Here is a 22848-nt window from a genome sequence, read left to right as displayed (position 1 = left end):
GTGCTTTCACTTTTAGTTTAGCCTTCGTTCTCTGGGTCATTCTCATGGAAACAAGCGATCGTTTAGCGAAGAAATTTCAACAGAACGACTGCCTAATCATCGCTATTTCATGGTAACAATGACGACGAATATCAGAAGTGAATTTAAAAAATCTAAAGCCTTTTTTCTAATGTAGCATTGAAATTGTTGCAGTTCTATAGCTGTGCAAGTTTGCCTGCTTCAAATTCCAGTCTTAGTCCTCTTTGAATGGTTTTACGTACGTTTGAAATTTTGGTGGGACTGAGCATCAAGAACGCATCATAGCACTACAATTGGCACAGTTAAATAAATATGGACGCGAAAGCTCAAGGAAAACGAAGACGAAACGATCAAATCGAAGAAGGAACGATTGGAAGGAGTTTGCTAGCGATCGAGCGCATGCAGCGCTTTTTCTTTTTTGTATGAAATAAAACTGTTGTAAAACTGTATGGTAATGGCTCGCCGGCGCTGTTTCGCGAAGCAACGCGATGGTAGCTCGATTTTATCGTTCGGCGTCGGTGTCTCCAAACCCGGATTACAACGCGCGCGCTAAGGAGGCCTCGAAAGTTAAGTGCCGCGATGAATTTACCTTGTTTTTTCGAGCAAAACGTCGAAGAGCGGGTTCTTTTCGGGCCAGATTCCATGGGAAATTTAGCCAACCGAGTCATTGTTTTTCTTAACGAGCGACTTCTCAAGTATTCCGAGGCGCTACGCGGCGTTTTCGTTTCCTACAGCGAAGTGAAGATTTCTTCGCGCTCCGGAGCCATTGTCGACGAGCTTCCACACGTTCACGTCGATCTTCGCTACAAATCGCTCGTCTTTCGTCCCACTGCGGGAACAGTGGTTCGAAGTGTCGTAACGCGCGCCACCGAATGGAGTATCGCGTGTTTGGTATTCGGGACATTCAATGCGACGATTTTCGTACCGAAAACGAGTTCCGAATCGGATTGGCCTGGTTCCAGTGTAAAAGAAGGCGACGTAGTAACTATTAGAGTTATTGGACTAGAGGAAAGCAAAGGAACAGTGAATATTCGCGCAGAATTTGCATGACGAAGTAATCAATAGATTTATAGCTACCACGTGACCATTCACGCTCGAAAGAAAATGGCTGCTGTAAGTATTCGTAGTCGTAGAAGCGACGCTGGAGCTCCACGACGAGTCTTTGCAACATAGAGGAATTAGATTCGCTGTTTGAGAAAGCTTCCGCTTGGAGGGGCCCCTCGAAGGGGAACGCGAACGCGCAGTTACGTTGCTAAGGTCTCATTTCTCCCTAGATCACCACACCAAAGGTACCAGAAGTACGCGAAGTAACCCGAATCGAACGCATCGGTACAAAACAACCACAAAATCAAATCTAAGTCCTATAAAACGCCTAAAAAACAGGAGCTCACTCTCACATACGAGGATTGGGTCTCGACGATGCGCTAGAGCCACGAAACGTAAGAAAAAAGTTAAGAGACCCTTCCAGACTAATCCTCGCCACGCGAAAAGGTTTCCCAAGGCATGGTAGGCCAGTCAGCAGCTCGAAGAGCAGCGGGAGTCATTCTCGAAATGATTAAAGTCAGAAAAAAATATTCAATTAAATCATCTATATTTTCTTCTTATGTAGGAAGGTAAAATTGCTGGAAGGGCTGTTCTCATAGCTGGACAACCGGGAACCGGAAAAACAGCTATTGCCATGGGTATAATTCAAATAATTTAATTTTTTTGTTTCATTATTTTGGTTCTACTAGGTATGGCTCAGGCTTTGGGGGCGGATACGCCGTTCACTGGGTTAGCAGGCAGTGAGATATTCTCACTGGAAATGAGTAAGACAGAGGCTCTAACCCAAGCCTTCAGAAAATCAATAGGAGTCAGAATAAAGTAGAGAAAAACCATATAAAAATATAGGATATAATACACACATATATATACCCTTAGAGAAGAGACTGAGATTATTGAAGGAGAAGTAATTGAAGTTCAAATAGATAGACCAGCATCCGGTTCAGTAAGTATACTAATTTAATTAATCGATTAATTGATCCTAATCGAATTAAATTTAATTAATGTGTTAATCAATCCTAATTGAATTAATTAATTAATTTGATATCTTTCTACTAGGGTGCCAAAGTGGGTAAAATCTCCTTGAAGACAACGGATATGGAAACAGTGTATGACTTGGGTACAAAGATGATTGAGTGTCTAGTTAAAGAAAAGGTCCAAGCTGGGTACATAGTGCATAAAGACATAAGGAATTAGTCCAAGATTAGATACCTCTAGTGACATCATTACTATTGATAAAGCCACGGGAAAGATTTCCAAGCTAGGACGCTCTTTTACGAGAGCACGTGACTATGACGCCATGGGCCCACAAGTACAATTATTTAATTTTAATATTTATATTTTATTTGGGCTGATTTTTCAGACTAAATTTGTTCAATGTCCTGAGGGAGAATTGCAGAAGCGAAAGGAAGTTGTGCACACTGTATCACTTCACGAAATTGACGTCATCAATAGCAGAACTCAAGGATTTCTCGCTTTGTTTTCAGGTTAGATTCTATATATTTAATTAATATAGGGGATAGTCGTCACGTGATATTTTAGGGGACACTGGCGAAATTAAATCTGAAGTGAGAGAGCAAATAAATTCGAAAGTGGCTGATTGGAGAGAGGAAGGAAAAGCGGAAATTGTACCTGGGGTACAAAGAGAATTATACCCAAATCATTCTCTCTAAGTTTAGTCTCTAGGTTCTCTTTATTGATGAAGTTCACATGTTGGATATTGAGTGTTTCTCTTTCTTGAATCGCGCCTTGGAAAGTGACATGGCACCCGTTTTGATTATGGCTACAAATCGAGGCATCACAAGGCAAGAAACAGATCCAATAGATAGGGGAATATTTCGTGAGGAAAATCTCTCAGAATCAAAGGGACAAATTATCAGAGTCCTCACGGAATACCAATCGATCTTCTGGATCGTTTACTCATCATATCAACGAGTCCATACAGTGAGAGAGAACTCCAACAGATACTCGCAATAAGGTACAACAATTTATGAATAATTCTCAATAGGAGATAATCTTTTTTAGGTGTGAGGAAGAGGATGTTGAAATGAGTGAAGATGCGACGATGGTGCTGACGAAAATCGCCATGGAAACGAGCCTCCGCTACGCTATACAGCTCATCACAACAGCAAATCTCGTCTGCAGAAAGAGAAAGGTAAATTTCAATATTGAATTATTAGTCTCTCTATGTTTTTCTTTAGGGGACGGAAGTGAATGTGGATGATATGAAACGAGTCTATTCTCTCTTCTTGGATGAATCGCGATCCACGCAGTTCTTGAAAGAGTTCCAGGATGAGTTCATGTTCAACGAGATGACGTCAACATCGGAAGCCGTTGACGAATCAGCGGCTCTAGCCGTTGAAGAAAAAGAAACCGAGAAAATGGATAGTTCGTAAGGCAAACAGTGTCCCAGAGTGATTGGCTGGTGCTCTCTAAAATAAAGCTTATACCAGTATTGTGAACGTATGCTACAGGCAGCGCAGTCTATACTAGGATTAGCTAATATCGTTTGAAGCCGGGGCCTAAACGGATTAATTAATTCATTCATTAATTTGAGCGCGCCTCATTGACAGCTAGGAAATGCGCCCAGGCTCTTTTATGCTCGCTTTTGCTTTGTTTCGCGCGCCTCCCGTTATCTATAGAGTGTTTGTGTGGGCGGAATTCCCCGCATGCGCCTCCCGCTTCTCTATCATGGCTGATCCCGAATGGAAGTCTCTTACTCCAATCTGGCACGACACCGTAGTCCTTCTTGCCAACGTGATAGGAGGCCATCTTCTGGATCGTCTTCTTTCCAAGAGGTTACTAACGCATGATCAGTACGACTCTCTCAACGGCTTACGTAAGAAAGATGGAACTCCGAATGAAGAAGTAGCTCGGGAGCTTCTTCAAATTCTTAAGAAATCGCCACATCCGAGTTTTGACAACTTTTGGGCATTCTTAGACACCGAAATAGAGGGTGGCAGAGATATTCGGCGCCAGCTTTTCGGGAGACGTGACACGCCTCCTAGTTTGTCGAACGTCGATCATCGCCGGACAGAGCCAGGTCAAAAATTTGACGACAAGTTTTCTGCTGTTCCAAATGTTGAGATAGGCGGCGAAAGCAGTCGGCGCCAGCAGACGCTTCTCACTACTAGTAGCTTGCCTTCTCAGTCTGCCGCAACGGACACGGCAGCTGTAGCAGCAGCTGTAGCTCTGCAACCCGACCAGCGCGCCGTTTATAGTGATCAGAACGCCGAATCCGGCCAAGCCGCGAGTAAACTTCTTGTCTTTATTGAAGTTGTCTTATCTTTGAAAGACGCGTATAAACAGCACGCAGATGCAATCAGAGCAGTTCTACGGACGTATCTGGCGAACGCGTATTCGAAAAATCCTGATGATGACTTTCTTGACTTGGCTGAGGTTTTTTGCGAGAAACTGTCATGGGTCAAACAGCGAGAAGAGCGGGTGAAAAGGGCAAAAACGCTAGCCTTTGTAACCAATGTTCAGCCAAAGATTAGAATTCTTTTTCCGGATAGCGATTCCGCAAAATACGAACCTAACCACCAACGAATTGAAACATACCTACGCAGGGTTATGCAACTGAAGAGATATGAATTGGAAATTGACGTCGCTGAAGGCTCGATTACATTAATAATAAGCATTCCTGGACGAGGCTTAATCAACATGCTTGTTTATCTTGATCAGAATTTGGAGCCACTTAACTTTTTGCTTGACCTAGATAGGTCGGCAAGGATTAGTTTTGGCAAATTTCCTTACGTTTTAGCGTCTGTATTTGGTCGAAAGAGCTTCCAAGAAACAGCGTCTAACCTACGAAAAAGTCTCGTTGATGCAACTGAAAGCACTGAGTTATTTTGTGATGAGGACAATTCTCTAATTATTCATGTTGATAAAAGATTGAAGAAAAAGTATAAGCATCATCATCAAGGAGTGGTGTCAATGGCTCAAGTTTTTTCTACAACTGTACTCGCCAAAAGCGCAAACTATCTTGATGAAAGCCGCTTGTTGTCATATAAATGCCGAGGTCTTTATCATTCTCTTGACAGTGTTGATGAACTTTTGTCCAAGCTTCACGTGACACAAATCGCCTTGCAAGGTCTGAACTGTTGCATGAATTAAAGGAATTGATGGCTTTGGTTGTAGAGAAAACAGTGGATATGCAGCCCAAAGTGAACGATCCTTTTTCTGTTGTTACTAGTTTGTCTAAGGTCAGTTCATTATTTTAAAAGGGATATTTATTGTTTGAAAAAATGCTTTTCTCGTAGAGTACACGAATAAGACTTGATACTCTGGTACACTCATTTGTGGCCTATCAGAAATACATCTAATGATATAGATTCTTTTAGTCTAAGACGAATTTGGAAGCAAAAGCAAAAATTGAAATCTTGCACCGTCAGCTTATTTTTACACCTGAGAGTGTTGGACGAAAGGTACAACCGTATAGCCGCCCAACTATACTTCAAAAGTCATGTTTCTGAATGTCTATCTTTTGAAATTGGTTCTAAGGCAACGGCTGAAATAGTTATTTCCTCTTTAGGCTAGACGCAGTGCACTTCACTATGCTTGTCTGTGTGGCTATTTATCCATTGCCAAGGAACTAGTTGACACGGGATCTGCTGTTGATGCTCAATCAGTTACGGTAAACTAGCTCTCACTTAGACCAATAACAGGCTATCTTAGCTAACGTTGTTCAAGGGAGAAACGCCCCTAATGGCTGCTTGTCAAAATAGCAGTGAAGCGTTCCCAATGACTGCGATTCAGAATGACAAATTGGAAGTCGTAAAATTCCTAGTGTCAAAAGGTTGCAGTATTCAATTGCAAAATCATGTACGCTTCAGACTTTTACACTAAATTCTTTTAGCTAATAAGAAATTTCTTTTTAATAGCTGGGACTTGACGCATTGCATTACGCTTGTATAAGTGGCTACGTGCTGTCTGCCGACTTTTTAATCACCGCAGCAGCAGCAAGTGTCAATCAAACAGATAAGGTTTGTGGTGGTGTGATACGATGTGTTCTTTCTATATCAAATTTTCCTAACCTTCTAAATAAGGATGGACGAGGGCCTTTGTGGAAAGCGTGTTCTAATAACCACCTAGAAATTGTTAAACTATTAATCGACGCTGGAGCGGACGTCAATAAAACAGACAAGGTTTGTAGTAGTGTGTTACTTTCATAGACGTCTTGTTCTAAATCTAATTACAATCTTTAGCATCATGGAAGAGGACCGTTGTCGGAGGCATCCTCTAATGGTCACGTAGAAATTTCCAAATTATTAATCGACGCTGGAGCAAATGTCAATGAAACAAACTGGGTTTGTAGTAGTGTGCTACTTTTACGGACATTTTGTTCTGAATCTAATTAGAGTGGAAGAGGGCCTTTGTGGAAAGCGTCCTCTGATGGTCACGTGGAAATTGCCAAATTATTAATCGACGCTGGAGCGGATGTCAATAAGACATACTTGGTTTGTAGTAGTGTGTTACTTTTATGGACATTTTGTTCCGAATTTAATTAGAGTGGTAGAGGGCCTTTGTTGGAGGCGTCCTCTAATGGCCACGTGGAAATTGCCAAATTATTAATCGACGCTGGTGCGGATGTCAATAAGACAGACAGGGTTTGTAGTAGTAGTGTGTCACTTTTATGGACATTTTGTTCTGAATCCAATTAGAATGGAAGATGGCCTTTTTTGGAGGCGTCCTCTAATGGCCACGTGGAAATTGCCAAACTATTAATTGACGCTGAAGCAAAAGTCAATGAAACAGACTTGGTTTGTAGTAGTGTGTTACTTTTATGGACATTTTGCTATGAATCAAATTAGGTTGGAAAAGGGCCTTTGTTGGAGGCGTCCTCTCATGGCCACGTGGAAATTGCCAAATTATTAATTGACGCTGGAGCAAATGTCAATAAGACAGACAAGGTTTGGAGTAGTGTGTTACGTTTATGGACATTTTGTTCTTTATCTAATTAGAGTGGAAGAGGGCCTTTGTTGGCGGCGTCCTTTAATGGCCACGTGGAAATTGCCAAACTGTTAATCGACGCTGGAGCGGATGTCAATAAGAAAGACAGGGTTTGTAGTAGTGTATTGCTTTTATGGACATTTTGTTCTGAATCTAATTAGAATGAAAGAGGACCTTTGTTGGAGGCTTCGTCTAATGGCCACGTGGAAATTGCCAAATTATTAATCGACGCTGGAGCAAATGTCAATGCAACAGACTGGGTTTGTAGTAGTGTATTACTTTTATGGACATTTTGCTATGAAACGAATTAGATTCGAAAAGGGCCTTTGTGGAAAGCGTCCTCTAATGGCCACGTGGAAATTGCCAAACTATTAATCGACGCTGGAGCAAATGTCAATGAGACAGACTGGGTTTGTAGTAGTGTGTTACTTTAATGGACATTTTGTTCTGAAACTAACTAGATTGGAAGAGGGTCTTTGTTGGAGGCGTCATCTAATGGCCATGTGGAAATTGCAAAACTATTAATCGACGCTGGAGCAAATGTCAATGAGACAGACGAGGTTCTTAGTAGTGTGTTACGTTTATGGACATTCTGTTTTGAATCTAATTAGATTGGAAGAGGGCCGTTGATGATGGCGTCCTCTACTGGCCATGTGGAAATTTCCAAACTATTAATCGATGCTGGAGCAGCAGCTCTGCAACCCGAATCTGGCCAAGCTGCGAGTAAACTTATTGTCTTTATTGAAGTTGTCGAATCTTTGAAAGACACGTATCAACTGCATGCACATGCAATCAGAGCATTTCTACGGAAATATCTGGCGAAGGCGTATTCGAAAAATCTTGATGATGACTTTCTTGACTTGGAGGAGATTTTTTGTGAGAACCTGTCACGGGTCAAACAGCGAGAAGAGCGGGTGAAAAAGGCGAAAACACTAGCCTTTGTAACCGATGTCCAGCCAAAGATCAGAATTCTTTTTCCGAATAGCGATTCAGCAAAATATGACCCTAACCACCGAGTAATTGAAACACACCTACGCAGGGTCATGCAACTAAAGAGATCTGACTTGGAAATTGACGTCGCTGAAGGATGAATTACATTAATAATAAGCATTCCTGGACGAGGCTTAATCAATATGCTTGTTTATCTTAATCAGAATTCGGAGCCACTAAACTTTTTGCTTAAACATTTTGCAAATTTTTGCGTTGGCATCGTGACTTGGCTCATCAAAGACCTGAAAGGCACTCAATATGCCGAACCGACTGTAAAATATTTTACTACTGCCTATGCTGGGGATGTAACGGGAGACTTGGTTGAAAAGGTCATGAAAGAGTGTGGACAATCAGATACCCGTGCTCAAGCTGGCTTTCTTGGAGATATGGCCGCAGGTGCAGCTGCTGGAGGGTTTGTAGTGCCAGTAGTAGGAGCTGCACCAGGTGCAGTTGTTGGTGGAGTGTCGTATGCCATAAAGAAATTGCTTTTTGGTTAGTCCAAGAAACGAACAAGACGGACGTCACTATGCAAGCCATTATCCAAGCCTCTAGCTATGGCAGACTTATTTCTTTAGTATGTTAGCACGTAGGCTTTAGTATTTTAGCATGTAGACGTGTCACACTTATTTTTTAGTACTTCAGCACGTAGGCCTTTTTTATCTCACTTACCTGACGTCTTCCCAGCTACCGATCGACAGCCTTCTTTGTTCCAGTCGACGACAAAGTGGCAGGACTCAAAGACAAACAGAAACATGGCATCGGGCATGGCATCGTGGACGCATAGATATAAAAATAGAGGGATTGGCAACTCCCTCCTTATCACGTGATTTACGTGGTCCTAGGGTAGTTACGTTTTTTCCCGGATGCGCTCGAATCTTGCTTACCGAAACACAAGCTAAGAGTCTCCCGGAGTTCTCCCTACGATTCGAAGTGATAATTCGAAAGGTCAGAAGCTCCATAGTACACTGCGGGAATTCGTACGGCTATGTATGGCGCCGATATGGACAAATTGCACCTCGCCCAACTGCGGACAGGTTGGGGAAGTAACGCTCGTTCGCGCTATGCTCGTACGCTCATAATTAGGCTTGCCAGTTGTCCTGGCGTGGAATAGGCGTTCTGTAGAGGCCGCTAAACCTTTCCTTTAGACACAGCGGCCGTTTTTCGTCATTTGTAGTGACTCAACTGCGGATAGGTTGGCTCATTGCCCGTGCGTTTGGCTTCTCTTCACTGTCGATTATCATAAAGAAGAGTCATTTCTGCGTGGAACTGGCATAAGCAGTTGTTCTCTCTGCCTGTCTTTACTCTCAGGCTGACCCTTTCTAGTGACCTCTAACTGGCACGTGACTTATGGCGCTAAACGATAAACGATACTTTATCCCACTCGTTCTGGACGTCTTGATCAGCAATAACCGCAGCTCTCAAAGCACTAGCATCTCTCTCGCCCGTTTTTCGCAGATGGTCAGGCAGCAGAATTCTGACGATTTTTTCAACAGACAGGAAAAACGCATAGGCTGAACTATTGACCTTGAAAAGTCCGCCTCTGTCAACAAGGTCTATCCAACGGCGTGTGTAGGCCACGAAAGTGTAGTCGTGGTCTAAAGACATTTCGCTCTCCTCAACTTTCATGTTCTGAAGACAGGAAGTGAATGCCAGTGCTTTCTCACTTGACAGGGATCTGTATTTCCTAAGGAGTTTGAAAGGAATGAATCCTGACGCGTATTGCAGAGCATTCTCCTCATCGACTGACAGGGAGGCACAGACGGTCGAGTGGCCTTCTTCAGTGGCACTGGCAGATGCGGCCCCACTCTCCAAATGCTCACTTAAACAAATCTCAAATAGCCTCCTATTGACACACTGCGGAAGCAGAGGATCGTCGTCGCACATCTCAATCTCAGCGTAGAACGACTTCCAGAGTTGAGGAAGCACGTCGATTCGAAGTGCCATGAAAGCTTCAAGGCACTTTTCGCGATCGGAAGGTCTCCAAGGACGGGAAGAGAGAACAGGAAAGCAGTCCTGGACGTTTTTGGTGAGCTCTTCGCCAAATTTTAGAAGACGATGACGAAATTCGTCTTGGAGAAGCGTTCCGGCGTCTTTCTTCAGCTTTTCGTATCGATGGGATACGGCAGAAGTGACGTTGGACTGCAGCGTAGCTTCAAGAGCGCGTACAAGAGCGGACATGATGGTGAATGGGAACGTAACTACCCTAGGACCACGTAAATCACGTGATAAGGAGGGAGTTGCCAATCCCTCTATTTTTATATCTATGGTGGACGTAGGTACAAATGATCCGGGCGTGCGCGTAGCGACGATCCGAAGGAGTTTCGTGGTCTAACCGCTCGCATAGCACCGTCTTTTGCTGCAAGAAGGCGCATTGGGGTCAACCAATGCTGCTGCGAACCCGTACGTTTACGACAGATCTAGCCTGACGAGTCGGTGGCTCTAGCAGTTGAAGAAAAAGAAACCGAAAAAATGGATAGTTCGTAGACAAACGGTGCCAAAGAGTGATTGACTGATGTTCTGCATAAAACCCATATTCGCTAATTTTAGGAGCAGGTTTTCTTCTAAGCGACGGAAAGAGGCAGCAACGATTTTCAAAGTGGCTGATTGGAGAGAGGAAGGAAAAGCGGAAATTGTACCTGGGGTACAAAGAGAATTATAATGAAATCATTCTCTCTAAGTTTAGTCTCTAGGTTCTCTTTATTGATGAAGTTCACATGCTGGATATCGAGTGTTTTTCTTTCCTGAATCGCGCCTTGGAAAGTGACATGGCTCCCGTTTTGATTATGGCTACAAATCGAGGCATCACAAGGCAAGAAATAGATACAATAGATAAGGGAATGTCCCATGAGGAAAATCTCTTAGAATTAAAGGGACAAACTATCAGAGTCCCCATGGAATACCAATCGATCTTCTGGATCGTTTACTCATCATATCAACGAGTCCATACAGTGAGAGAGAACTCCAACAGATACTCGCAATAAGGTAGAACAATTTATGAATAATTCTCAATAGGAGATAATCTTTTTTAGATGTGAGGAAGAGGATGTTGAGATGAGCGAAGATGCGACGATGGTCCTGACGAAAATCGCCATGGAAACGAGCCTCCGCTACGCTATACAGCTCATCACAACAGCAAATCTCGTCTGCAGAAAGAGAAAGGTAATTTTCAATATTTAATTATTAGTTTCTCTATGTTTTTCTTTAGGGGACGGAAGTGAATGTGGATGATATGAAACGAGTCTATTCTCTCTTCTTGGATGAATCGCGATCCACGCAGTTCTTGAAAGAATTCCAGGATGAGTTCATGTTCAACGAGATGACGTCAACATCGGAAGCCGTTGACGAATCAGCGGCTCTAGCCGTTGAAGAAAAAGAAACCGAAAAAATGGATAGTTCATAAGGCAGACAGTGTCCCAGAGTGATGATTGGCTGGTGCTCTCTAAAGTAAAGCTTATGCCAGTATTGTGAACGTATGCTACAGGCAGCGCAGTCTATATTAGCTAATATCAAACCGTGGCCTAAACGGATTAATTAATTAATTAATTAATTAATTTGAGCGCGCCTTATGGACAGCTAGGAAATGCGCCTATGCCATTTTATGCTCGCTTTTGCTTTGTTTCGCGCGCCTCCCGTTATCAATCTAGTGTTTACATAGGCGGAATTCCCCGCATGCGCCTCCCGCTTCTTAATCATGGCTGATCCTGAATGGAAGTCTCTTACTCCAATCTGGCACGACACCGTAGTCCTTCTCGCCAACGTCATAGGAGGCCATCTTCTGGATCGTCTTCTTTCCAAGAGGTTACTAACGCATGATCAGTACGACTCTCTCAACGGCTTACGTAAGAAAGAGGGAACTCCGAATGAAGAAGTAGCTCGGGAGCTTCTTCAAATTCTTAAGAAATCGCCACATCCGAGTTTTGACAACTTTTGGGCATTCTTAGACACCGAAATAGAGGGTGGCAGAGATATTCGGCGCCGGCTTTTCGAAAGACATGTTGAGATAGGCGGCGAAAGCAGTCGGCGCCAGCAGATGCTTCTTACTACTAGTAGCTTGCCTTCTCAGTCTGCCGCAATGGACACGGCAGCAGCAGCAGCAGCTGTAGCTCTGCAACCCGACAAGCGCGCCGTTTATAGCGCCGAATCTGGCCAAGCTGCGAGTAAACTTCTTGTCATAATTGAAGTTGTCGAATCTTTGAAAGACACGTATCAACCGCATGCAGCTGCGATCAGAGCAGTTCTACGGAAGTATCTGGCGAACGCGTATTCGAAAAATCCTGATGATGACTTTCTTGACCTGGAGGAGGTTTTTTGTGAGGAACTGTCACGAGTCAAAACGCGAGAAGAGCGGGTGAAAACACTGGCCTTTGAAACCAATGTTCAGCCAAAGATTAGAATTCTTTTTCCGGATAGCAATTCCGCAAAATATAAACCTAACCACCCACTGGTTGAAACACACCTATGCAGGGTTATGCAACTGAAGAGATCTGACTTGGAAATTGATGTCGCTGAAGGCTCGATTACATTAATAATAAGCATTTCTGGACGAGGCTTAATCAATATGCTTGTTTATCTTAATCAGAATTCGGAGCCACTTAACTTTTTGCTTTACGTAGATACGTCGGCAAGGATTAGTTTTGGCGAATTTCCTTACGTTTCGGTGTCAGTATTTGGTCCAAAGAGCTTCCAAGAAACAGCGTCTAACCTACGAAAAAGTCTCTTTAATGCAATTGAAAGCGGAGATGTAGAAACAGTAAAAGAATGGGTCGAGGACGGAGAAAATTTTAACAAGTGGAAGAGCGAGAGAGGTACTGTTGTCAATTGAACATCTGTTCTCTCCTAATCCTAAGTACACTTTCTGTTAGGCTTAACTGTCCTAGAATGGACGTCCTTCAAAGAAAACGAAGAAATCACTCGCTGTTTAGTCGTTCACGGGGTTTGTCATAGTGTGCTACATTTCTCATCTGACTTAATTAATTACAACCTCCAGTATGGAAGAGAGCCTTTGTTGGAGGCGTCCTCTAATGGCTACCTGGAAATTGCCAAACTATTAATCGACGCTGGAGCAAATGTCAATAAAACAGACAGGGTTTGTAGTAATGTGTTACTTTTATAGACATTTTGTTCTGAATCTAATTAGTATGGAAGAGGGCCTTTGTGGAAAGCGTCCTCTAATGGACACGAGGAAATTGCCGAACTATTAATCGACGCTGGAGCAAATGTCAATAAGACAGACAGGGTGTGTAGTAATAATGTGTTACTTTTATAGACATTTTGTTCTGAATTTAATTAGAATGGAAGAGGGCCTTTGTTTGATGCGTCCTCTAATGGCCACGTGGAAATTGCCAAATTATTAATTGACGCTGGAGAAAATGTCAATAACACAGACTTGGTTTGTAGTAGTGTGTTACTTTTATGAATGTTTTGTTCTGAAACTAATTAGATTGGAAGAGGGCCTTTGTTGGAGGCGTCCTCTAATGGCCACGTGGAAATTGCAAAATTATTAATCGACGCTGGAGCAAATGTCAATAAGACAGACAGGGTTTGTAGTAATGTGTTACTTTTATATACATTATGTTCTGAATCTAATCAGTATGAAAGAGGGCCTTTGTCGGAGGCGTCCTCTAATGGCCACGTGGAAATTGTCAAACTATTAATCGACGCTGGAGCAAAAGTCAATGAAACAGACAGGGTTTGTAGTAGTGTGATACTTTTATAGACATTTTGTTCTGAATCTAATTAGTATGGAAGAGGGCCTTTGTGGAAAGCGTCCTCTAATGGACACGAGGAAATTGCCAAACTATTAATCGACGCTGGAGCAAATGTCAATAAGACAGACAGGGTGTGTAGTAATAATGTGTTACTTTTATAGACATTTTGTTCTGAATTTAATTAGAATGGAAGAGAGCCTTTGTTGGAGGCGTCCTCTAATGGCCACGTGGAAATTGCAAAATTATTAATCGACGCTGGAGCAAATGTCAATAAGACAGACAGGGTTTGTAGTAATGTGTTACTTTTATATACATTATGTTCTGAATCTAATCAGTATGAAAGAGGGCCTTTGTCGGAGGCGTCCTCTAATGGCCACGTGGAAATTGTCAAACTATTAATCGACGCTGGAGCAAAAGTCAATGAAACAGACAGGGTTTGTAGTAGTGCGTTACTTTTATGGACATTTTGCTATGAATCTAATTAGGATGGAAGATGGCTTTTGTTGGAGGCGTCCTCTAATGGCCACGTGGAAATTGCAAAATTATTAATCGACGCTGGAGCAAATGTCAATCAGAGAGACAGGGTTTGTAGTAATGTGTTACTTTTATAGACATTTTGTTCTGAATTTAATTAGAATGGAAGAGGGCCTTTGTTAGAGGCGTCCTCTAATGGCCACGTGGAAATTGTTAAACTATTAATCGACGCTAGAGCAAAAGTCAATGAAACAGACTGGGTTTGTAATAGTGAGTAACTTTTATGGACATTTTGCTATGAATCTAATTAGAATGGAAGTGGGCCTTTGTTAGAGGCGTCCTCTAATAGTCACGTGAAAATTGTCAAATTATTAATCGACGCTGGAGCAAATGTCAATAAGACGGACAGGGTTCGTAGTAATGTGTTACTTTTATAGACATGTTGTTCTGAATCTAATAGGATGGAAGATGGCCTTTGTTGGAGGCGTCCTCTAATGGCCACGTGGAAATTGCAAAATTAATAATCGACGCTGAAGCAAATGTCAATAAGACAGACGAGGTTTGTAGTAATGTGTTACTTTTATGAACATTATGTTCTGAATCTAATCAGTATGAAAGAGGGCCTTTGTTGGAGGCGTCCTCTAATGGCCACGTGGAAATTGTCAAATTATTAATCGACGCTGGAGCAAAAGTCAATGAAACAGACTGGGTTGGTAGTAGTGCGTTACTTTTATGGACATTTTGCTATGAATCTAATTAGGTTGGAAAAGGGCCTTTGTGGAAAGCGTGTTCTAATGGCCACGTAGAAATGGCGAAACTATTAATCGACACTGGAGCAAATGTCAATAAGACAGACAAGGTTTGTTGTAGTGTGTTACTTTTATGGACATTTTGTTCTGAATCTAATTAGAATGAAAAAGGGCCTTTGTTGGAGGCGTCCTCTAATAAAAGCGTGGAAGTTGTCAAATTATTAATCGACGCTGGAGCAAATGTCAATAAGAAAGACAGGGTTTGTAGTAATGTGTTTCTTTTATAGACATTTTTTCTGAATCTTATTAGATTGGAAGAGGACCTTTGTTGGAGGCGTCCTGTAATGGCCGCGTGGAAATTGCCAAGTTATTAATCGACGCTGGAGCAAATGTCAATGAAACAGACTGGGTTTGTAGTAGTGTGTTACTATGGACATTTTGTTCTGAATCTAATTAGTATGGAAGAGGGCCTTTGTTGGAGGCGTCCTCTAATGGCCACTTGGAAGTTGTCAAATTATTAATCAACGCTGGAGCAAATGTCAATAAGACAGACAGACAGGATTTGTAGTAGTGTGTTAATTTTATGAACATTTTGTTCTGAACCTAATTAGATTGGAAGAAGGCTATTGTTGGTTGCGTCCTCTAATGGCCACGTGGAAATTATTAAATTATTAATCGACGCTGGAGCAAATGTCAATGAAACAGACTGGGTTTGTAGTAGTGTGTTACTTTTATAGACATTTTGTTCTGAATCTAATTAGATTGGAAGAGAGCCTTTGTTTCAGGCGTCCTCTAATGGCCACGTGGAAATTGCCACATTATTAATCAACGCTGGAGCAAATGTCAATAAAACAGACGAGGTTTGTAGTAGTGTGTTACTTTTATAGACATTTTGTTCTGAATTTAATTAGAATGGAAGAGGACCTTTGTGGGAGGCGTCCTCTAATGGCCACGTGGAACTTGCCAAATTATTAATCGACGCTGGAGCAAATGTCAATAAGACAGACAGGGTTTGTAGTAGTGTTTTACTTTTACGGACATTTTGTTCTGAATCTAATTAGAATGGAAGAGAGCCTTTTTTGGAGGCGTCCTCTAATGGCCACGTGGAAATTGCCAAATTATTAATCAACGCTGGAGCAAATGTCAATAATAAAGACAGGGTTTGTAGTAGTGTGTTACTTTTATGGACATTTTGTTCTGAATCTAATTAGAATGGAAGAGGGCCTTTGTTGGAGGCGTCCTCTAATAACAGCGTGGAAGTTGTCAAATTATTAATCAACGCTGAAGCAAATATTAATATGACAGACGAGGTTTGTAGTAGTGTGTTACTTTTATGGACATTTTGTTCTGAATTTAATTAGATTGGAAGAGGGCCTTTGTTGGAGGCGTCCTCTAATGGCCACATGGAAATTGTCAAATTATTAATCGACGCTGGAGCAAATGTCAATAATAAAGACAGGGTTTGTAGTAGTGTGTTACTTTTATAGACATTTTGTTCAGAATTTAATTAGGATGGAAGAGGGCCTTTGTTGGAGGCGTCGTTAAATGGCCACGTGGAAATTGCCAAATTATTAATCGACGCTGGAGCTAATAAAGACGAGGCTTGTAGTAGTTTGAGACATGTTCTTAATCTAAATAATTTGGTTGAAAGGTCATGAAAGAGTATAACAAGCTAGATGGGTCCGAGAAAAAAGCAATATTTCTCAGCTCGACAAGTGGACAGACAAACGTCACGCAAACGCAACGCGAAGACATCTTGTAGCTGCTATATGAAAAGAGAAGGACTTACTGGTCGAATTCATGAAATCGTTGAAGGTAACAGTATCTAAATCCGAATTACGTGCTACTTCTGACAGGTCGTATTCTTAGCTTGTTGTCGTTTTAATACGGTCACAGTGAAAATTTAGCGTTAGTTATATGCAATCATCCAGTCTCCTGTTAGGAAGGAGACGGACGTCACTATGCAAGCCCTTATCCAAGCCTCTAGCTATGGCCTATTTAATCTATGCTCTGGCAGACTTATTTTTTAGTATGTTAGCACGAAGGCTTTAGTATTTTAGCATGTAGACGTGTCAGACTTATTTTTTAGTGCTTTAGCACGTAGGCCTTTTTTATCTCACTTACCTGACGCCTTCCCAGCTACTGATCAACAGCCTCCTTTGCTCCAGTCGACGACGAAGTGGCGAGACTCAAAGACAAACAGAAAAATGGCATCGGACATGGCATCGTGGACATACAAATGATCCGGGCGTGCGCGTAGCGACGATCCGAAGGAGCCTTAGTGGTCTAACCGGTCGCGTAGCACCGTCTTTTGCTGCAAGAAGGCGCATTGGGGTCAACCAATGCTGCTACGAACCCGTACGTTTACGACAGATCTAGCCTGAAGGCTTCAGAACGATCTCGACATGGCTACAAGGCAAGAAACAGATCAAATAGATATACTTTACGAGGAAAATCTCTTAGAATCAAAGAGACAAACTATCAGAGTCCCAACGAGTCCATACACAGTGAAAGAGAACCCAAGCAAATACTGGCAATAAGGTAGAACAATTTATGAATAATTCAATAGGAGTTAATCTTTTTTAGGTGTGAGGAAGAGAACGTTGAGATGAGTGAAGATGCGACAATGGTGCTGACGAAAATCGCTATGGAAACGTGCCTCCGCTACGCCATTCAGCTCATAACAACAACAAATCTTGTTTGCAGAAAGAGAAAGGTAAATTTTAATATTCAGTTATTAGGCTGAGTGGTCTCTTTATATTTCTTTAGATGAAACGATGAATCGCGATCGACGCAGTTCTTGAAAGAATTCCAGGATGAATTTATGTTCAACGAGATGACGTCAACGTCGGAAGCCGAAAAAATGGATAGTTTGTAAAGAGTGATTGACTGGTGCTCTCTAAAATAAAGTCTAAACCCATGTTCAACACCACGCATTCAGCTATTTTAGAGGTTCGAGCATAGATAGTCCATCCATTATCTCTGGTTTGAGTACGGTACGGGACGTCACACTCACACGTGAGATCGTCTTGTTGCCGTTTTCTCGCGTTTGCTGTCTTCGGACTGTACTTTTGTTCGTTTTTTCTGCTTTCTCATCTCAGAAGTTTGGTGAGCGTTGACGTGCGATCTCGCTACCTGTTGACCACGCCCTTCCTTAATTTTGCAATATGAGCGACCCCAAGTGGAGGCAATTTCTTAATCCTGTGATGGACAAAGTGGTTGTTACTCTCGCTTGCTTCGTCTCAGGAGTGATCCTAGATAAACTTCTAGCAAGCGGTTGCCTCACAGATGAACAACACTATGACATCACAGAAACTCTTGAGAAATCTGGATGTAGAAAAACCTCCGTAGCTCGCAGGCTATTGCTGATGCTAAAGCTTCGCCCTGCTCCCTCATTTGACAGGTTCTGCTCCGTAGTAAGGGAATTTGATTTGCAAGGTGAACTCCTTTGCCTACTCACAAGTTCAGTGCAAGAATTGGATAGCGCTGAGTTATTTTGTGATGACGACAATTCTCTAATTATTCACGTTGATAAAAAATTGAAGGAAAAGTATAAGCATCATCATCAAGGAGTGGTTGCTTTGGTTAGATCAGTCATTAAACTAACAGAAAAGAAGTCTAAGAAACTTCAGGTTACTCGCTCATTTGTTCCCGGCATGGTGCTTACAACTTCTGAGAAGAAATCTCGAGCAAAGAGAATCGCAGTTTCGCAGAAATGTGATTTGCGAATTTATTTGCCTAACACAGCAAAAAAGCGTTTTCTGCTGCAAAAGAAAATGCTTTTCAGAAAAGTTTGCAGCCTGTTTAAGCATGAAAACATTGAGATTCTGAGAGGGAGTTGTAACGTGATCCTCACCCTCAAAGGAATGAACTTGGTGAGATTCATTTGTGATCTTCATGATCTTCAATGCCTAATGTCCTTTATTCAACTGGATCCTGGCGTTGAAATTGAGTTCCTTTCCGGAAATTTTCAGCCCGCAAAATTAGCTGATCTTTTATGGCAATCCTCATTAGTAGTGTCAGTGGCTCAAGTTTTTTCTACAACTGTACTTGCCAAAGGCGCAAACTATCTTGATGAAAGCCGCTTGTTGTCATCTAAATGCCGAGGTCTTTATCATTTTCTTGACAGCGTTAATGAACTTTTGTCCAAGTTTCACACGACACAAATCGCCTTGCAAGGTCTGAACCGTTGCATGAAATAAAGAAATTGACAGCTTTGGTTGTAGAGAAACCAGTGGATATGCAGTCCAAAGTGAACGATCCTTTTTCTGTTGTTACTAGTTTGTCTAAGGTAAGTTCATTATTTTACAAGTGATATTTGTTGTATAAAAATTCTTTTCTCGTAGAGAACAAGAATAAGACTTGATACTCTGGTACACTCATTTGTGGCCTATCAGAAATACACCCAATAATATAGATTATTTTAGTCTAAGAAGAAGTCGGAAGCAAAAGCAAAAATTAAAATCTTGCGCCGTCAGCTTATTTTTACATTTGAGAGTGTTGGGCGAAAGGTACAACCGTATTATACTTCAAAAATTCATATTTACTCTTTAGGCTAGACGCAGTGCACTTCACTATGCTTGTCTGTATGGCTATTTATCCATTGCCAAGGAACTAGTTGACACGGGATCTCATGTTGATGCTCAATCAGTTACGGTAAACTAGCTCTCACTTAGACCAATAACAGACTATCTTAGCTAACGTTGTTCAAGGGAGAAACGCCCCTAATGGCTGCTTGTCAAAATAGCAGTGAAGCGTTCCCAATGACTGCGATTCAGAATGACAAATTAGAAGTCGTAAAATTCCTGGTATCAAAAGGTTGCAGTATTCAATTGCAAAATCATGTACGCTTCAGACTTTTACACTAAATTCTTTTAGCTAATAAGAAATTTCTTTTTAATAGCTGGGACTTGACGCATTGCATTACGCTTGTATGAGTGGCTATGTGTTGTCTGCCGACTTTTTAATCACCGCAGCAGCAGCAAGTGTCAATCAGACAGATAAGGTTTGTGGTGGTGTAATACGATATATTCTTTCTTTGGTCAAATTTTCTTAACCTTTTAATTAAATAAGGATGGACGAGGGCCTTTGTGGAAAGCGTGTTCTAATAACCACCTAGAAATTGTTAAACTATTAATCGACGCTGGAGCGGACGTCAATAAAACAGACAAGGTTTGTAGTAGTGTGTATGCTTTCATAGACATGTTGTTCTAAATCTAATTACAATCTTTAGAATCATGGAAGAGGACCGTTGTCGGAGGCATCCTCTAATGGTCACGTAGAAATTTCCAAATTATTAATCAACGCTGGAGCAAATGTCAATGAAACAAACTGGGTTTGTAGTAGTGTGTTACCTTTACGGACATTTTGTTCTGAATCTAATTAGAGTGGAAGAGGGCCATTGTGGAAAGCGTCCTCTGATGGTCACGTGGAAATTGCCAAATTATTAATCGACGCTGGAGCGGATGTCAATAAGACATACTTGGTTTGTAGTAGTGTGTCACTTTTATGGACATTTTGTTCCGAATTTAATTAGAGTGCTAGAGGGCCTTTGTTGGAGGCTTCCTCCAATGGCCACGTGGAAATTGCCAAATTATTAATCGACACTGGGGCGGATGTCAATAAGACAGACAGGGTTTGTAGTATCGTGTCACTTTTATGGACATTTTGTTCTAAATCCAATTAGAATGGAAGAGGGCCTTTTTTGGAGGCGTCCTCTAATGGCCATGTGGAAATTGCCAAATTATTAATTGACGCTGGAGCAAAAGTCAATGAAACAGACTTGGTTTGTAGTAGTGTGTTACTTTTATGGACATTTTGCTATAAATCTAATTAGGTTGGAAAAGGGCCTTTGTTGGAGGCGTCCTCTCATGGCCACGTGGAAATCGTCAAATTATTAATTAACGCTGGAGCAAATGTCAATAAGACAGACGAGGTTTGGAGTAGTGTGTTACGTTTATAGACATTTTGTTCTTTATCTAATCAGAGTGGAAGAGGGCCTTTGTTGGCGGCGTCCTTTAATGGCCACGTGGAAATTGCCAAACTGTTAATCGACGCTAAAGCGGATGTCAATAAGAAAGACAGGGTTTGTAGTAGTGTGTCACTTTTATGGACATTTTGTTCTGAATCTAATTAGAATGGAAGAGGACCTTTGTTGGAGGCTTCCTCTAATGGCCACGTGAAAATTGCCAAATTATTAATCAACGCTGGAGCAAATGTCAATGAAAAAGACTGGGTTTGTAGTAGTGCGTTTTTTTATAGACATTTTGCTATGAATCTAATTAGATTCGAAAAGGGCCTTTGTGGAAAGCGTCCTCTAATGGCCACGTGGAAATTGCCAAACTATTAATCGACGCTGGAGCAAATGTCAATGAGACAGACTGGGTTCGTAGTAGTGTGTTACTTTTATGAACATTTTGTTCTGAAACTAATTAGATTGGAAGAGGGTCTTTATTGGAGGCGTCATCTAATGGCCATGTGAAAATTGCCAAACTTTTAATCGACGCTGGGGCAAATGTCAATGAGACAGACGAGGTTCGTAGTAGTGTGTTACGTTTATGGACATTTTGTTCTGAATCTAATTAGATTGGAAGATGGCCGTTGATGATGGCGTCCTCTAATGGCCATGTGGAAATGTCCAAACTATTAATCGACGCTGGAGCAAATGTCAATGAGACAGACACGGCAGCAGCAGCAGCAGCAGCCGTAGCTCTGCAACCCGACCAGCGCGCCGTTTATAGTGATCAGAACGCCGAATCTGGCCAAGCTGCGAGTAAACTTCTTGTCATTATTGAAGTTGTCAAATCTTTGAAAGCCAGGTATGAACTGCATGCAGCTGCGATCAGAGCAGTTGTACGGAAGTATCTGGCAAACGCGTATTCGAAAAATCCCGATGATGACTTTCTTGACTTGGAAGAGGTTTTTTGTGAGAAACTGTCACGAGTCAAAACGCGAGAAGAGCGGGTGAAAACACGGGCCTTTCAAATCAATGTTCAGCCAAAGATTAGAATTATTTTTCCGAAGAGCGATTCCGCAATATTTGAAACTAACCGCCGCCTAATTGTAACATACCTACACAGGGTTATGCAACTAAAGAGATCTGACTTGGAAATTGAAGTCGTTGAAGGCTGAATTACATTAATAATAAGCATTCCTGGACGAGGCTTAATCAATATGCTTGTTTATCTTAATCAGAATTCGGAGCCACTAAACTTTTTGCTTGACGTAGATAAGTTGGCAAGGATTGGTTTTGGCAATTTTCCTTACGTTTTAGTGTCTGTATTTGGTCAAAAGATAACTGAGGAATGGGACAAAAGCGGAGAAAATCTCGACAGGCGGAAGAACGAGAGAGGTTAGGTACACTTTCTGTCAGGGTTAGGTGCAGCGACGGATTCTTCTTCAAACCGGACAATGATTGAAAACGCGTTGGCAACGGCGGTATAGTGGAGCTACTACTCTACAATAAGTAAGACACCGCGATCCGGAAACGTTTAGTCATGCTCTTCACACGCTCTTAGAAAAGGCCCCCGTGAAGATTTGAAGGTGATCTCTGACAAAACGTCATGGGCCTACCATCTCGAATGATGTCGTCGACGCTGCAACAGACGATATGCCACGCATGCCAGGATCAGCTTACAGGTCTTTTCCTTAATTTGTTGTCGTTGATACTATAATACGATCTAAGGGAAAATTTAGCGTTAGTTATCCAGTCTCCTGTTTGTTAGCAAGGAGACGGATCCAAGCCTCTAGCTCAGGCAGACGTATTTTTTAGTACTTTAGCTCTTTTATATCACTTACCAACGCCTTTCCACCTACCGATCAATGCCTTCTTCACTCCAGACAGACAAACAGCGAGTATAGCGCATCGTGGTGAAAAACTGATTCGGGCATGCGCGAAGGAACGAAAAAATAAAACA

At 41.9% G+C, this 22848-nt stretch overlaps 6 protein-coding genes and 1 long non-coding RNA gene across 9 annotated transcripts; all 7 read left to right on the top strand.

Annotated features, from left to right (window-relative positions):
- The first annotated feature begins 1110 nt into the window (after window positions 1-1110).
- On the top strand, window positions 1111-3514 carry LOC136191142 (ruvB-like 2). The gene is made up of 15 exons (XM_065979440.1): window positions 1111-1131; window positions 1293-1347; window positions 1402-1457; window positions 1510-1578; window positions 1628-1700; window positions 1752-1881; window positions 1939-2005; window positions 2119-2225; window positions 2278-2371; window positions 2423-2546; window positions 2602-2696; window positions 2746-2864; window positions 2918-3037; window positions 3085-3214; window positions 3261-3514. The coding sequence occupies exons 1-15, from the start codon at window positions 1123-1125 to the stop codon at window positions 3453-3455; spliced, it is 1443 nt and encodes a 480-aa protein (XP_065835512.1). The 5' UTR covers window positions 1111-1122; the 3' UTR covers window positions 3456-3514.
- A 234-nt stretch (window positions 3515-3748) lies between these two features.
- Window positions 3749-8674, top strand: LOC136191662 (ankyrin repeat, PH and SEC7 domain containing protein secG-like). 3 transcript variants are annotated; one of them, XM_065980046.1, is made up of 19 exons: window positions 3749-4102; window positions 4151-5152; window positions 5200-5264; window positions 5322-5348; window positions 5403-5486; window positions 5594-5695; window positions 5752-5883; window positions 5943-6044; window positions 6108-6206; window positions 6267-6368; window positions 6420-6518; window positions 6570-6668; window positions 6723-6821; window positions 6873-6971; window positions 7023-7121; window positions 7173-7271; window positions 7323-7421; window positions 7473-7571; window positions 7623-8674. In XM_065980046.1, exons 1-19 carry the CDS (start codon window positions 3751-3753, stop codon window positions 8100-8102), a joined length of 3339 nt encoding a protein of 1112 aa, XP_065836118.1. In that variant the 5' UTR covers window positions 3749-3750; the 3' UTR covers window positions 8103-8674. The 3 variants fall into 3 exon arrangements, with proteins under 3 accessions (XP_065836118.1, XP_065836117.1, XP_065836119.1); XM_065980045.1 differs by having other exon boundaries at window positions 3749-5152; XM_065980047.1 differs by lacking the exon at window positions 7473-7571 and having other exon boundaries at window positions 3749-5152.
- A 1654-nt stretch (window positions 8675-10328) lies between these two features.
- On the top strand, window positions 10329-10822 carry LOC136190971 (uncharacterized). Its single transcript, XR_010670695.1, has 3 exons — window positions 10329-10492; window positions 10549-10642; window positions 10692-10822. It is a non-coding gene; the product is annotated as an uncharacterized lncRNA (long non-coding RNA).
- Window positions 10823-10867: 45 nt separating this feature from the next.
- On the top strand, window positions 10868-11470 carry LOC136190970 (ruvB-like 2). The gene is made up of 3 exons (XM_065979261.1): window positions 10868-10983; window positions 11031-11160; window positions 11207-11470. The coding sequence occupies exons 2-3, from the start codon at window positions 11053-11055 to the stop codon at window positions 11399-11401; spliced, it is 303 nt and encodes a 100-aa protein (XP_065835333.1). The 5' UTR covers window positions 10868-10983; window positions 11031-11052; the 3' UTR covers window positions 11402-11470.
- A 222-nt stretch (window positions 11471-11692) lies between these two features.
- On the top strand, window positions 11693-16599 carry LOC136190921 (serine/threonine-protein phosphatase 6 regulatory ankyrin repeat subunit B-like). The gene is made up of 26 exons (XM_065979215.1): window positions 11693-12806; window positions 12864-12934; window positions 12989-13087; window positions 13139-13237; window positions 13292-13390; window positions 13442-13540; window positions 13592-13690; window positions 13742-13840; window positions 13895-13993; window positions 14045-14143; window positions 14195-14293; window positions 14345-14443; window positions 14495-14593; window positions 14644-14742; window positions 14794-14892; window positions 14944-15042; window positions 15094-15192; window positions 15243-15341; window positions 15390-15470; window positions 15544-15642; window positions 15694-15792; window positions 15844-15942; window positions 15994-16092; window positions 16144-16242; window positions 16294-16392; window positions 16444-16599. Exons 1-26 carry the CDS (start codon window positions 11693-11695, stop codon window positions 16588-16590), a joined length of 3591 nt encoding a protein of 1196 aa, XP_065835287.1. The 3' UTR covers window positions 16591-16599.
- A 599-nt stretch (window positions 16600-17198) lies between these two features.
- LOC136191186 (ruvB-like 2) lies at window positions 17199-17816 on the top strand. The gene is made up of 4 exons (XM_065979492.1): window positions 17199-17348; window positions 17396-17473; window positions 17519-17648; window positions 17702-17816. The coding sequence occupies exons 1-4, from the start codon at window positions 17338-17340 to the stop codon at window positions 17711-17713; spliced, it is 231 nt and encodes a 76-aa protein (XP_065835564.1). The 5' UTR covers window positions 17199-17337; the 3' UTR covers window positions 17714-17816.
- Window positions 17817-17964: 148 nt separating this feature from the next.
- On the top strand, window positions 17965-22214 carry LOC136191185 (ankyrin repeat, PH and SEC7 domain containing protein secG-like). The gene is made up of 18 exons (XM_065979491.1): window positions 17965-19111; window positions 19159-19223; window positions 19279-19305; window positions 19360-19443; window positions 19487-19588; window positions 19645-19776; window positions 19836-19937; window positions 20006-20104; window positions 20166-20267; window positions 20319-20417; window positions 20469-20567; window positions 20619-20717; window positions 20769-20867; window positions 20919-21017; window positions 21069-21167; window positions 21218-21316; window positions 21368-21466; window positions 21518-22214. Exons 1-18 carry the CDS (start codon window positions 18100-18102, stop codon window positions 22061-22063), a joined length of 3063 nt encoding a protein of 1020 aa, XP_065835563.1. The 5' UTR covers window positions 17965-18099; the 3' UTR covers window positions 22064-22214.
- The last annotated feature ends 634 nt before the right edge of the window (window positions 22215-22848 follow it).

The sequence above is a fragment of the Oscarella lobularis genome, chromosome 9, assembly GCF_947507565.1.
Source record: "Oscarella lobularis chromosome 9, ooOscLobu1.1, whole genome shotgun sequence".
Classification (NCBI taxonomy): domain Eukaryota; kingdom Metazoa; phylum Porifera; class Homoscleromorpha; order Homosclerophorida; family Oscarellidae; genus Oscarella; species Oscarella lobularis.
The sequence above is the reverse complement of the archived record's forward strand: the minus strand, read 5'-3'. Positions and strand labels throughout refer to the sequence as shown.